The sequence below is a fragment of the Callospermophilus lateralis genome, chromosome 1, assembly GCF_048772815.1.
Source record: "Callospermophilus lateralis isolate mCalLat2 chromosome 1, mCalLat2.hap1, whole genome shotgun sequence".
Lineage (NCBI taxonomy): Eukaryota > Metazoa > Chordata > Mammalia > Rodentia > Sciuridae > Callospermophilus > Callospermophilus lateralis.
In genome coordinates, this window is record NC_135305.1 from 53,970,634 (window position 1) to 53,986,111 (window position 15,478).

The window sequence follows — 15,478 nt, forward strand, 5'->3', positions numbered from 1 at the left end:
TACAGAAGAGCAAATATGCCCCTAGAAAGTGCTTAGGACTTGAAATATAAAGACTCAGTCAAGGGAGTTTACTTAGGCCTAAGGCTATTCTGTGCATAATTTAGGTGGTAATAACAATTAATGTACAAAAATTTAACCTATGTTTATCTGTTCTTCAGGATTTTTTTTTCTCCTTATCCCCATCAAAAGGACAGGGGTTAGCAAGGAATACCTCATTATAAAGCTAATAGCTTACTTATATGTAATGGATTTGTGTGTGTATGTGTGTGGTTTAGAAAACATACTTCATGCATATTACCTCATTTATCTATACAACTGTTGTTGGTTTGAACATAGGTATTTTAATGTTTCCTTTGGAGCCTCAGTGATTTTTCTCAGATTGTACAATTGAGTGGAATTAAAGTACAGGTATTTTCATTATTAGTTCAACATTGTTTTGATGATACTCTGCCTCTGAAAAGATATACCTTTTTTTTTGTAAAATTTAGTAAGAATTAACTTTTAAGTAAGATATTTTTGGTGTTGGGAATGTAGCTCAGTGTAGAGTGCTTGCCTAGTATATGCAAGGCCCTGGATTCATGAAAACAAAAAAAAAAGTTAAAGGTGTTTTAAAGATTTCTAAAGGTGCTTCAATGAATATCTACTATTCAGTCTTACATAAAGATGAGCTTCAAAGATTACAAAAATCGTTTAATAGGTTTCTGCACATTAACATACTAATTTTTATATGAACTTATTATTTTTTGGTTATTTACCCTCTGGAAACAATAAATTATTTATATGGTTTTGATAATAATCTACCTGTTTCATTTTTGCAAATATTCCCTCCATTCTTTTTTTCCTTATGATGTTTAATGGGTTATCCTGGATATTAGTAAATCCATCCTAATTTTGGAATTCCATCTTAAACCAAAACTGAAACTTATAAACTGCCAAGAAAAACTTAAGATACCCTGTTCCCATACCCCCCCCGCCCCACCCCCAGCCCCTAAATACAAAAATCTGTTGTTATAGTGTGGTTAACCTGCACTCAAGGTCAATTCTACCTTGCTGCACACAAGACCATTTCCACCTTGCTTTTGTTCCTTGCTAAAAGACACATAAACCTCTATTCAATTATCTGGCTGCTGTACCACTCAACTGGGTAGCCTGGCAGGCCTTCCCTGTCAATAAACTTTGCTTTCTGAGCATGAGATCCTGTCTGGAGAGATTATTTTTGAGCCTTCTGTCCTAACAACGTTATTACTGTTTTTTATTGGTTAAAGTCGGAAATTTGTCAAATATTTCTTATAATCCAGTCATTCTTATGAAAGGGTAAAGTTATTTTTCTGTATTAGTTGGAATAAGTATTCTATTTTGCTTTTTAAATTTTTATACGATTGGTTTTACATCTTCAGAGCTTTTATTTGTCAACATTTTTCTATTTGTCTTATTAGGTTATCACATTAAAATCTTCCACATTTTAAGTTCGTGCTTTTATGTTCTGTGTTCTGTGTAAGTAATTATATATTCTTTTGTGCAAATATCACAAGACTTTAAAAACTTAGCTTTATAATTTCATTATGTTTTCCATTACATTGCATATTACTAGAATTATTCTGCAATTATATATAAGATTTTTTCTTTAAAATATTTTTCTCTGGGACGGGAAATGTGGCATAGTAATAAAGTGCTTACCTAGCATGCACAAGGCCCTGTGTTCAATTCCCAATACCATGAAAAAAAAAATCATTGCAGGTATGTTTTCTCATAAGAGTCAAAATATGCACTTCAATATATTTAAAAGAAACCAAATATAAAAAATAAGACACTATTTACACCCATAATAAGAAATGAAAATCAATGTGTATATAACTTTATATGGCTTTTAACTTTTTTCTAGCTTTACATGTTCTCTGAGGTTTCTTTAGTGAAAATGATTGTTTAAAAATGAGTCGTGACTGTGTGTCTATATATCTTTAATGTCGCAGTCCGGCTGCAGCAAAATAACCGGGGGGTGACGAATAACTTGTGTATGTTGATACAGCAGGAGTGGAAGCCGTTTATTGTAGGATCTGAGCGATATTTATACATTTTACACAGCTTATCTAATTAGCATAAAATAGATACAGCAGTCAACCAATAAGGAATCTCCACACTTAATGGCTTGCTTTTGTTACTTCACAAACCACTCCCTCTGGCATTTGGCCAGGCGCCATGCAGACTTGTTTACAGACTCTAACATTTCTCTGGCAAAATACCAGGTGCCATCCTGACTTGTTTACAGACCTTAACATTTTAAAATAAAAATTGGGACCGGGACTGTAGCTCATTGGTAGAGCGCTTGCCTTGCACGTGTGAGGCACTGGGTTTGATCCTCAGCACTACCTAAAAATGAATAAAGATATTGTGTCCAACTACAACTAAAAAAATATTAAAATAAAAAATATTGGAGTAACTTTAGTAACTTTAGGAATATTATTATTATTTTTGTTGTTTTGGTAAGTGAAAGCTCAGATTTTATTTTTGATTGGATACATTAGTTATGTCAGTTTTTTACAGTATACCATCCGTGTTGCTTGGTGTTATTTTATAGTTGTTTGTTTTGTCCTATTTTAAAGTTGTTATTTAGCCCAGTATTTACTTCTTAATAAAAATTTTAAAATTTGTTCTAATTAGTTATACATGACATTAGAATGCATTTTGACACATTGTACACAAATGGAGCAAGACTTCTCATTCCTCTGGCTGTATATGGTACAGAGTCATACCAGGATTGTAATTATACATGTATATAGGGGAATAATGTCTGTCTCATTGTACTGTCCTTTCTATCCCCACAGCTCCACTCCTTCCCTCACTCCCCTCTGAACAATCCAGCTTCCTTCATTCTTTCCTATCCTGACTCCTTGCATTATGGATCAGCATCTGCTTATCAGAGGAAACATTTGGCCTTTGCTTTTTGGGGGTTTTGGCTTATTTTACTTAGCATAATATTCTGTAGTTCTATCCATTTACATGCAAATGTCGTAACTTCATTCTTCTTTAAGGATGAATAATATTCCATTGTGTATGTGTACCACATTTTCTTTATCCATTTATCTGTTGAAGGGCATAAGTTGGTTCTATAGCTTAGCTATTGTGAATTGAGCTGCTATAAACCTTGATATGGCTACATTACTATAGCATGATGGTTTTAAGTCCTTTGGGTATAAACTGAGGAGTAGAATAGCTGAGTCAAGTGGTGGATCCATTCCAAGTTTTCTGAGGAATCTCTGTACTGCTTCCATAGTGGTTGTACCACTTTGCATTCCTACCAGCAATGTATGAGTGTACCGTTCCCCCAATATCCTTGCCAACACTTGTTATTGCTTTTATTCTTGATAATTCTGACTGGAGTGAGATAAAATCTTAGAGTACTTTTGATTTGCATTTCTCTAATTGCTAGAGATGATGAACATTTTTCATGTTTGTTGATTGATTGTATTTCGTCTTCTGTGAAGTATCTATTCATTTCCTTAGCTCATTTATTGATTGGGTGGTTATTATTATTTTTTGATGTTGAGTTTTTTGAGTTCTTTATATATCTTGAAGATTAGTGCTGAACCTGAGATGCATGTTGTAAACATTTTTCCCCATTCTGTAGGCTCTCTCTTCATGTTATTGATTTTTTTTCTTTTTTTTTTGCCGGGAAGAAGCTTTTTAGTTTGAATTCATCTCATTTATTGATTCTTGATTTTACTTCTTGGAATTTAGGAGTCTTGTTAAGAAAGTCAGGTCTTTAAGCTGACATTATAAAGATTCAGGTCTACATTTTCTTCTGTTAGGCATAAGGTCTCTGTTCTAGTGCCTCCATCTTCGATCCACTTTGAGTTGATTTTTGTGCAGGGTGAGAGAGGTTTAATTTCATTTTGCTTCATATAGATTTCCAGTTTTCCCACCACCATTTGTTTAGGCTTTTAATGTTTGTTTGTTTAATAGGCTTTTCTTCAGTGTATGTATTTGGTGCCTTTGTCTAGTATGAGATAACAGTATTTATGTGGGTTTATATCTATGTCTTCTGTTCTGTACCATTGATCTACATATCTATTTTGATACCAATACCATGCCGTTTTTGTTGTTTTTGTTACTGTAGCTCAGTAGTATAGTTTATGGTCTGGAATTGTGATGCCTCTTGCTTTGTTCCTTTTGCTAAGGATTGCTTTGGCTATTCTGGGTCTCTTAGTTTTTCCATTGGATTTCATGATTGCTTTTTCTAATTCTATGAATAATGTCATTGGGATTTTAATAGGAATTTCATTAGTGTTTATAATAATTTTGATAGTATTAGCTCAGTATTTTCTAGTAAATGTGTCCTTTATGTAATGTCTAAGGTGGTAGCAAAGAAGACTGATGTCCAGAATAGCTTAAAGTGTGTTCTCGATAAGCCCCAATTGTTATAATACAATGTATTGTAAATTCAAAGATAAAATTTGTTATATTTATCAGTCTTTTAGGTAACCCTTTGTAAAGCACAGTTTTTTTTTTGTTTGTTTTTGTTTTTTTGTTTTTAACATTGTTGATGCTTGTTTTTGTACTGACAGGCCTTAGTCTAAATTCCTGAATTGGGACACAGGTGTATGGAAAAATCAAATGTGGAACTTAAAAAAAAAATTTTAGTTGTAGATGGACACCATGCCTTCATTTTGTTTATTTAGATTTTTGTTTGTTTGTTTTGTTTTGTTTTTGTTGTTTTAATGTGGTGCTAGGGATCAAACCTAGTATCTCACATGTGCTAGGCATAAACTCTACCACTGAGCCATAACCCCAGCCCTTAAATGTGGAACTTTTTAAAGTTAGTTTCAGCATTATGTTCCAAGAATGACCTGAAGAAATAATACGTAAATATAACTAAAGAGTAAATATTGAACAGACTGTAAAAATGCTTATAGCAAATATGATTAGAAAAACATAAATATAACTCATATAATTAATGCAAGATGATGTAAGAGAAAGATGAGGAAGGAAAAAATCTGTAGATATTCTTGAAAGGAGTGTCATCACTTAAAAATTCATATTAGACCATCAGTAAGAACATATATCTTATATCATCCTATAATATGTTGAGATCTTATAGTAATAAGCAGTGCTTCCTGTGGTTAGATGACTCCCATGGATGATCAAGAAAAAAATGTATGAAATGGGATATTCTTTTTGAAAAGTGTTTTAATAATTTGTATCAAGAAACTTATGAGTATTTCTTTGATCCAATGTTTATGCCTTTGATTCTTTCTCGAAATAATTCTAGATATTCATAACCTGTATAAAGATATTTAATTATTAATGATAACAAACATCCTATCTGAAGGAGTAGGCCAAGTAGTAGTTGTAAATAAATAAGTTGTATTTCACTTACATGATAGTTGTCAAAAATTGGTATTTATAGACAGCAATAGGATGGGTCAGTGCTTATAAACAAAAATATATTGTAGGGCTGGGAGGTGTTCATAGATAACATGAATGAGACCCTGTGTTCAGTATCCAACACACACACACACGTACACACACTTACACACACACACACACAAAGGAAAAAACATTATATAAATAAAAAGAAGAACAAAATGATTAATGGATGAGTTAAAAAAGAAGATAGATTTTTTTAAAAGAATATAGTAGACATTTACCTTAATGCTAAATCAAGATTTTATGTATTTTAGAAACAAGTGAATGATATTTGTTATTTTGCTGAAACATATACATGAATGGAGCTCTTTGCAAAGTCATGTATAGGATGCAGTCACTTTTGTTGATAAGTGACTGTTCAGTTCCTGTGTGTTGGGTTTTGCTTCCCCTCTTTCTCATATAAACATCCAGGGATGGGATATGTGCTATTTTTTGGCTGGTTGAGAATTTGGGTGATTCATTAATTTCTCAGACTCATGTAAATTCTACTTTATAGTGAGTGGCTGCCTCTATGTTGTGGGGTTTACCTCTCTTTTAAATGTTTTTTTTTCCCAAATCTTTGATAAACATGGAATTTAAAGTTTTTATCTAGTTGCCAGCTAATAATTTTTATATCAAAGTATTTTTTCTGAGATATAATATATTCCACTTTTCTTTAAATCTCTCATCTACTGATAATCCCATCCAGGCATTATGTATCTCACCTTTAAAAGTTCTTTGTATGTCTTTATTAATTGCCCATTACTTAGCATGTTCAGTCTTGTCTTCTTTTCTTCTCTTTTCTCCTCCCTCCCTCCCTCCCTTTCTCTCTCAAATAGAGTCATAATAATTTTTGAGAGGTCCTTATCTAACAATACCATAATTTGTGCCATAAATTTGTACTCAGTCTTGGAAGTGAAAATATAAAAATACATTTTAAATATAAAATGTAAGCTGCGGTTAGTCTCCACCAAACTTAAGAATTGATTATTTAAAACATAGTGTATCACCTTTCTCTATTAACTTCTAGGTTTTGTTATTTTTTAAATGTGTTTCATATAATGTATTGTTTAGTCTTATATTTCTTTTTTTTTAAAGAGAGAGAGAGAATTTTTTTAATATTTTTTAGTTTTCGGTGGACACAACATCTTTATTTTATTTTTATGTGGTGCTGAGGATCAAACCCAGCGCCCCGCCCCAGTCTTATATTTCTTAAAACTTCATATGAATTGTCCCTTGTTGTGTGTATTCTTCTAAAACTTGTTTTATTCCCCTTCACATTATGTTATTCAGTATTGATATGTATATACCTGTCATTTATTTTTACTCTTCCATAGTAGTTATTTAAAGTTTTGGTTATTTTATTTTATTTTATTTTTTTTTTTATTTTTTTTTGAGATGTGTTTTTACCATGTTACCCAGGCTGATCTTCAATTTGTGAGCTCAATCTTATCTCAGCTTCCCAAGTAGCTGGGGCTGTTGACATGTGCCACCATGCTCAGCCTATAGTAGCAATTTGAATGTACTATTATATTAATCTCTTCTTTAGTTGCTTGTCATTTGAGTTTTCACCTTTGTTTTTAACAATGTTACTCGGAATATTCTTGTCCATGTTTTCTGATATCTACATGTATGTGTTTCTATGTGTATCATGTAAGTGAACTTCTTAGTTATATGCCCAGAAATGTATTTTGCTAATAGGGATACTCACATGGAACCTTATTTGATAATTTCAAATTGTTTTCCAGAGTGGATTTACTAGTTTATATATAATATTCATATTTATTCCCAGATGCAGAATCATTGTTTAAGAAGATATTATTTTTAAAAAATTAAGCTAGTAACTGTATTTTGTTTTCATGACTTCTCATTTACTTTTAAATTTGCTGTTATGAAAATTATACATGTATAATATTCTTAAATAGTTCAAGGTTTGCTATCTAAAATGGTATTCCCACAACCTCTTCTACTTTCCATTTACTCTTCCCCAGAGGCAATCATTATTAACATTTTTAAGATGACTCTTTTATTATTTTCTTTCATATGTGTATATAACCTGCTTGTATTCTGCCTTTTAATTTTTAACTGTTTTGACTTGTCATTATAGAGCATGAAGACTTATCCTCCTTTATTTCTTCCAACTTCTAGCACATACCAACTTCACATATACACTCTAATCTCTTTTTCTCTAAATAACTTAGTGCTAACATTATTGTGAAACATAAATGCATGTTTACATCATTCATCAAACTATAATTATACTTCTTTTATTTATTTTTTAAACAAAGAAGGAGACTAGTATAGGAAGAGACAATGAGGATTTTGTGGAATCACTTAAGATTTTATATTTCAAAATAGAACAAGATGGTCAACAGGAGGCAATAGCTTCATCAGTGATAAAGAAGATGATATTTGAATAGTAGCCATGTGTAGTACTGATTAGAATAATGAAGGCCTGGTAAATGACTGGCATGTGTTTTAGTGGGAAATAATTTTTATGTCACCCAAGTATTGGTTTAGCTTGAAGGCTAAAGAGACAAAAATAAGTTGAAAATCCAAGGAAATAATACAAGTACCAATTATTGAGACCAAGTAACTCCTTAGACAAAGGGGAATGAAGAGAAGAGAGAGGGTACAGGAATAGAAAAGACAGTGGAATGAATCTCACATAACTTTCCTGTGTACGTATATGAATACACCACAGTGAATCTCAACATCATGTACAACACAAGAATGAGTTCTTAATTAGAATAAGATATACTCCATGTTTGTATAAATATGTCAAAATATACTCTACTATCATGGATAACTGATTAAAAAAAAAAAAAAAAGATTTAGTTGTGTGAGACCAGGACATTGATAATGGGGGAAGACAGAGTTCACTTTGTGATATCTTAAACTTCAAAGAATTGAGTATATTTGACAAAAACCATTTTTATGCCCATTGTTATCTAGCCTTTTTATATCTGTGTCTAGTCCTTTAGTTGAGTTTCTTTTTATCTAATGGATTAATTTTTTCTGCAGTTTAAATAACGGTGATTAATGACATTTCTTTTCCAGTGAAACCACCAGCCTTATCATTTTCTCACTTCTAAGTAGAAGTCGATAAATACATAAAATCCAAATAGATCAATTTAATTTGCTTATATTTTAAAAATGTTTTTGTTGGTTTATTATTGTACATATATGATACTAGGATGTATTGTGACATATTTATGTGTGTAGAAAACATAATTTGATGAATTTCAATCCCGAGTATTCACTGCTCCCCTCCCTTTCACCTTCCCTCTGACTCTCTGATCCCATCCCATTCCTATATTCTACTGGTCTTGCCTTTTTTTTTTTTAAATACATGTAGAGATTTAACAGGTACTGACATTCAGTAGCTTGAAAGTTAATTCTGGCCATGTACTCCACATTTATTAAGGTTTAATTGTCATAATAAAGCACATTTAAAAATTGGCATTTTATGTTTTTAAATGTTCACTTATTGAGATTAAACTCAGAATATTTATTTAATATTTCCAGTGTTCTATCCTGGCTAAATTTAATTCCCTGATAATGATTTTTATATTTTATGCTTTTAATGAGCAAATATGAAGATATAGGAAGAATATCTGTCCTTTGAATGTAAAATTCTCTTTCAAAATTGTCTGAAAAATAAAATTTAAACTGAAAAAAAATCAGGGGTTTTCAAGATGGAAGAATAGAGGAGGTTGCTTTCCTGGCTGCTCTGTGGAGTAAAACCAAAAAAGCAGCCAGGCAGCTTCCTAGCAAGGTGGCTGAACAACAACAACAACAACAAAAGCAGAGGGATTTCACTGGAATTTAAAACTGGACATTCAAAGCAGATCAGGGACTCAGGAGGTTGGATATTATAAAATAAGGAAGAAATCCCCAGCAGCATAGCCACTGCCACAGCCAGAACAGAAGCAAAACCCAGAATTGTCCCTCTGTGAACATAGTGAAAGGATCAGGGAATTAAAGGAATCTGCTTTTTGGGGAAGCCTAAGGCATGTCTGGGTAAGGAGTATTTAGAGATCATGGACATTGCCTGGCAAACCTGAAAGACCTGTTGCAGGATATGCATGCATGGGAAAGAGGCCACCATTTATCCAGGCTGCCTGCAGAAGTCAAAGGAAAAAAAAACATTTTGTAGGTGCTGCACAGCTGAGGGGGCTGATTACTGGCAAACCCGAGTTTGGCCTGAAATTTAGGTGCAGTGAATACACACTGCATAACATAAGAGTGTGTTTAATTGACCGGGAGAAAATCAAGCATGTAAAGAGGTTTACACAGTGGCCATCTGGTCATAGAAAGCCACCCCTCTCTCCCCTACCTCCTTCAGTCCAGTGAAGTTTGCACGGGCCATCTGGTCATGGGAAGCCACCTGGCTCTCCCCTACCCTCTTCAGTCCAGTGCTTGCAGAGCATGATGGAAGAGACACATCTGGCCAGGAACTTGGAAGGGCAGTTGCAGGAAAGATTGTTTGGAGACTGAATCGAAGACCAGGAAATGTAGGGTCCAATAGTGACTTGGAAGACTAAGAATTGGGTCCTTCACCAATGATTGGAACCCAGGGGAGATCCTTGGGGTACAGTCTTCTGGCATGGACCAGCAAGTACTGTGTGCTAGAGGTGTACTGATGTAAAATTCCAGACCAGTTGGTATTCAGCAAGAGCCCTGAGTCCACCTAAGCCTAAACTCTGCCCCCAGGAAATCCATCTATGGGATTACCGCTCTCACTCTAGCACTTCAGAGGCTGGAGAATCAAACTCCAAAGGACCACACCTAAAACTGCTAAGAAGAGAAACTGAGAATCTTTTGAACCCCAACAGAAAGAATTCTTTAAGTTAATTCATCAAGATTTTAAAAAATTCTTTTTTTGTTGTTTAATTGTGACCTTAATGGTTCATGGCATTTATACATATTCATATTTTTTCCCTCATTTTTAGCATTTTTGAAGCCAGTTATTTTTCATAATTTAGTTTTTTTTGTGAACTAGGATAATCAGTTTTGTTTTGTATTCTTTATTTTTAATTTTTAAAAATTTATTTTATATATATATTTTTCTCCTACCTGTTTCTAGACCACTTGGAAGACAGAACATCAGGCAATGAAGACAAAATATATAATCTTGAAAATAGAGTTGACCATGGAGAGAAGATGTTAAGAAACCATAAACAGAACTTCTAGGAACTGTGGGATAGCATGAAAAGACCAGATTTAAGATTTATTGGGATATATGAAGGCACAGAGATAGAAACCAAAGGAATGAACAATCTTTTCAATTAAATAGTATCAGAAAATTCCCCAAATAAAGAATGAAATGGAATAAAATACAACAGGCTTACAGGTCCCTAGTTGTACAAAATTATAACAGACCCACACCAAGGCACATTATAATGAAAATATCTGACATAAAGAATAAGGATAGAATTTTAAAGATTGTGAGAGGAAAAAAAAATCAGATTATGTATAGGGGAAAACCAGTTTGAATCTCAGCTGATTTCTCAACCCAGACCCTCAAAGGTAGGAGATCCTGGAATAATATATATCAAGCTCTCATGCATGCCAACCAAGAATCCTATATCTAGCAAAATTTTAAGCTTCAGATTTGAAAATTCGATAAAAACCTTCCATGATAAACAAAAGTTAAAAAAATTTGCAACTAGAAAGCCTGCACTACAGAACATTCTCAACAAAATGTTCCACAAAGATGAAAAAAAAAAAAAAAAGTGCAAACCAGCAAAGGGAGAAACTTCATGAAAGGAATAGTCAAATCAAAAGAGAAACTAATTCAAATTAAAAACTAGAAATAAATCAAAAGGACTAGGAATACAAATCATATCTCAGTAATGACCTTGAATATTAATGACCTAAACTCAGCAATCAAAAGACACAGACTGGCAGATTGGATTAAAAAACAAGACCCAACATATGCTGTCTCTAAGAGACTCACTTCATAGGCAAGGACATCGACAGCCCAAAGGTGAAAGGATGGGAAAAGACATTTCACTCACATGGATTGCATAAACAAGCAGGGGTTTCTATTTTTATATCAGTTAAAGTTGACTTCAAGCCAAAGTTAATCAGAAGGGACAAAGAAGGCCATTTCATACTGCTTAAGGGAATTATATGTCAATAAGACATAACAGTGGTAAATACTTATGCCCCAAATAATGGGGCATCCTTGTATGTCAAACAAACTCTTCTCAATTTCAAGAATCAAATAGAGCACAACACAACAATAGTGGGTAACTTTAACATGCCTCGGTCACCACTGGAGAGATGGAAACAAAAACCAAATAAAGAAGCTATAAAAGTAAAACATATGAATGATAATTTAGACTTAACAGACATATATAGAATGTTTCATCCATTAATGAGTGAATACACTTTTCTCTCAGCTGCACAGATTCTTTTCTAATATAGACCATGTTATGTAAGTTATCACATATGTTGGCAAACAATTATAATATTACCTTAATATATTTTTAACATCTGTAGAATTATTTTGATAGTTTCCTTTCCATTGATATTCATTTTTGTGTACTTGCTTTTTTTCTTTTTCTTTTTTGTGGTGCTGGGGATTAGAACTCAGCGCCTTATGCATGCAAGGCAAGCACTCTACCAGCTGAGCTATATACCCAGCTCCTTCCTTTTTTTCTTGATTGGTTTTGTTTGATTTTTATCAAATTTTAGCTGAATTATTTCTCCTCTGTTTCATATATTTCTACTCCTACTCTTATTTTTTCCTTCCTGCAACATAATTTGAAAGTAATTTGATTGTTATTCTATCTTCTTTCTGATACAAGTCCTTTAAGTTATAATGTTCATCTGAGTACTCTTTCATCCCAGAGGTCCTGATATTTTAAGCTTTTATTATCACTTAGTTCAAAGCCTTTTTTATTTACTTTTTTTGTGCTTTTTTCCTTGACCTGTGAGATATTTCTAAGTGTGCCATTTAATTTTGAAATAGTTGACATGTGTGGGTGTGGTTCTATCTATCTTTATGTGGTTGATTTCTAATGTAATAAATCATGCAGGAAACACAGTCTGCATGAGTTCAAATTTAAAAAGTAATGGAAATGCTTTTTATATTGACTGTATATGTATGTGTCAAAACTGATCAAATTGCATACTTTAAATATGTTCATTTTATTGAACTCCAGTTTTACCTCAATAAAAGTATGAAAAAAAATTAGTGGAAAAAATCAGATTTTCTTTTTATATTCTATGTATTACTGTTCAAAATTTATGTAATAAATTGGTATATAGTATAGCTTGTCTTATTTTGATTCTGATAATAGTCTGAAGAGTATGAAGGGAATGAATTATAAATTGTTGCTATTTTATAGGTGAGAAAAACCTGAAGCTCATAGAGACTTTGACAAGATCACTTGTCTATGATCACATCAAAGTTGAAATGGTTTGCTGGCATTTTCAGTGAACGTTTCACTGAATAAACCTTTTATCCTTTTGGATATACACATTTAAAAAAAATGCTTGTGGTTATAATATAATTAAAAATAACTATAGTATGTAACTGTAGTATAACACAGTATTGGTACTTTTGTATTCTTTTGTCCTTGTGTGTAAAACTAAACCTATGTAGTGTTCAAATATCACAAACATATTTGAGTGCTGATATGTGTTTAGTTAATATTGTATTGCCTACTCTAATGTAGTTTAACCTATGTACCATGTTTTGACCAACTTAAGTAAACCATGATAAAATGTAATTGCTAGACATATATTTTAATAAGACCAAAGATAAACAGTAATTCTAATTAAGAATATGTAGGAAAATACATTTGATATTCTAATAACTGGCAAAATTAAGTTTTCCATCTAAGTAAATTTTACTTTTTAGAAATAATTTGTCTTGTTAAAATAGAAAGCATGAGTTATAGAACTGTGTCTAAACTCAAATTAAACTTTGATCTTTGTTACTTGCATTTTAATTACCTTCAATATGTTTAAGAGTAAGAAAAAAAAGGGAAGAATTTCCCCAATTCTAAGCATGCAGATGCTGTTAAGGTCTTAGTAGAATGTTTTCACAGTTCTTACGGTGCAAATTTGTCCTATAGAAATAGTTAATTCACCAATATAGTTTTTTTTTCATTCATTAATATGAAAATTCTAAAATTAAACAATTAGGTTTGCTTGATGATGTAAATTGGCAAAATGCTAAGTTTTACATAATTTATGAATCTTGTTACATAATTCATTAATCTTATTCTCCAAATGTTGAACATTTATTTCAGATGTTTTAATCTTGGAGAATAACTTTTAAATCTGCATTGCAACTTGAGAAATTTCTGGAAGTACCAAGATACTTATTTATATTAAAACAAATTTGAAACTTTTTAATGTAATCTAATGACTTTGCTTGAACTTGAAGTAATCATAATTTAAGTTTTCGTTTTACCAACTGTTTCTTATTTGGGACATTTGCCTCCAAATTGAAATTTGTTTATTAGGTAAAAAAATTTGAGAAACTCTTACTTTTTAAAATATGGATTTTTGAATAGTAAATTTATAATATTTTTGAAAAATTTATTCATGATATGTTGATGCCTTCATATTTGATATTGAAATATTTTAAATGTGTTTTTTTTCCCAATAGATTATCTTTCTCAAGGAATAGATCTTTCTGGAATAGAAGTAATAGAAAATGATCTACTTTTTATTGCAAGAGCTCGACTTGAAGTGGAAAATCAAGCTAAGCGCCTGCTAGAGCAGGGTGTAGAGACTCAGGTAATAAAAATATTATTTTTTATGTGAAATATGTCATAATATTGACAGATTTTGACTTTGCATCCAAAAGAGTAATAAATGTCTTTATTACTGAGGAACTATGCCTACAATTAAATTGGATAGTAGGACACATATAAATACAGGTAAATTTTAATATGTTTTGATATATTTAATTCTAAATTAGGCCTAAGTTTTCTGTGTATATAATATGAAATCATTTTATATGATGTACATTTTATGTATGATAGATAATAGTTATATCTGTGGAATGTGTCTGCTTTGTTCAAGGTATCCTTTCAACCACAGTATAGTTGGTATTATTGTTATTTCCATTTTACAGATGATGAAACAGCTTAAATAATTTGTTAAGATATATAGCTAGTAAATGAAATGGTTTGGATCCAAATTTTAATCTCTAGCCCCCCCATACCTTATACCATAACTAATTGTTGTGTCATAATTTTTAAAAAATGATTTGAAATTTTTCCTAAGGTATCTTATTCTTATGCTTAATTTTCTGGATTAAACTTGTAAAATCGAATATTATGTACATTTTGAAAAATGAACAAGTCAAAAATGTACCTAGAGAATGAAATACTACAGTGTGAACATATGTGTGAAATCAAAACTCACATCATGACATAGAACATTCCTGCTGTCTTAGAGTCTGGGTTTCTCACAATTATTACTTTCTCCCTCTTTCCCAGTGGTAAGGGTTATCATAACTTCTAACACTAGAGATCAATTTTATCTATGAGGACGAAATATGTATATTATTTTGAAAAATAATATTTTTTTCTACATTACATGTGAGAGATACCTTTTTAGATCATTAACAGGTAAGGATTTAAAACACAACTTTCTTAATCTGTCTGTCCTGAATGAAACATGAAAGGGGAGTTACCTTTCTACAGAGTAGCTGCTGGGTTTGATTCTGTAATCTTCTATTCTATATAAATTATACCTTCCTTGGGGATATACTTCCTTTGTCTAATGTCCTATTCTTTATGTGGTTGATTGTATCTACTGACACCTTTATCTCTCCCATGTATTCATTCAGGATTTAGGTGGAACTGTTTTCTCTTTATCTTAAAATCCCATAATTCCATGTTATCAGTGCTTGTGCATATTTTTATACATTGGCTATACAGCTTTTTGATGTTTACTTGCTCAAACATGAAATCTATTACCCTTCCTTTCTCTTCTACTTTTGCATCTTTTTCCCATTAATAATCTTGGATTGTCATCTTTTGCACATATCTAATGTCTCGGTCTTTGGCCATGAGCTCCTTATTTTTTTCAGCCTTTTCCC

At 32.0% G+C, this 15,478-nt stretch overlaps 1 protein-coding gene across 4 annotated transcripts in view; it reads left to right on the forward strand.

The window, feature by feature from the left end:
• The window catches only part of Cog5 (component of oligomeric golgi complex 5), a 356,605-nt gene that overhangs the window by 136,362 nt on the left and 204,765 nt on the right, over positions 1 to 15,478 (forward strand). For all 4 annotated transcript variants that reach the window (XM_076834507.1, XM_076834478.1, XM_076834497.2 and 1 more), the window contains exon 7: positions 14,036 to 14,166. In XM_076834507.1, coding sequence (XP_076690622.1) covers positions 14,036 to 14,166 — 131 coding nt within the window. The remainder of the gene's footprint in view (positions 1 to 14,035; positions 14,167 to 15,478) is intronic.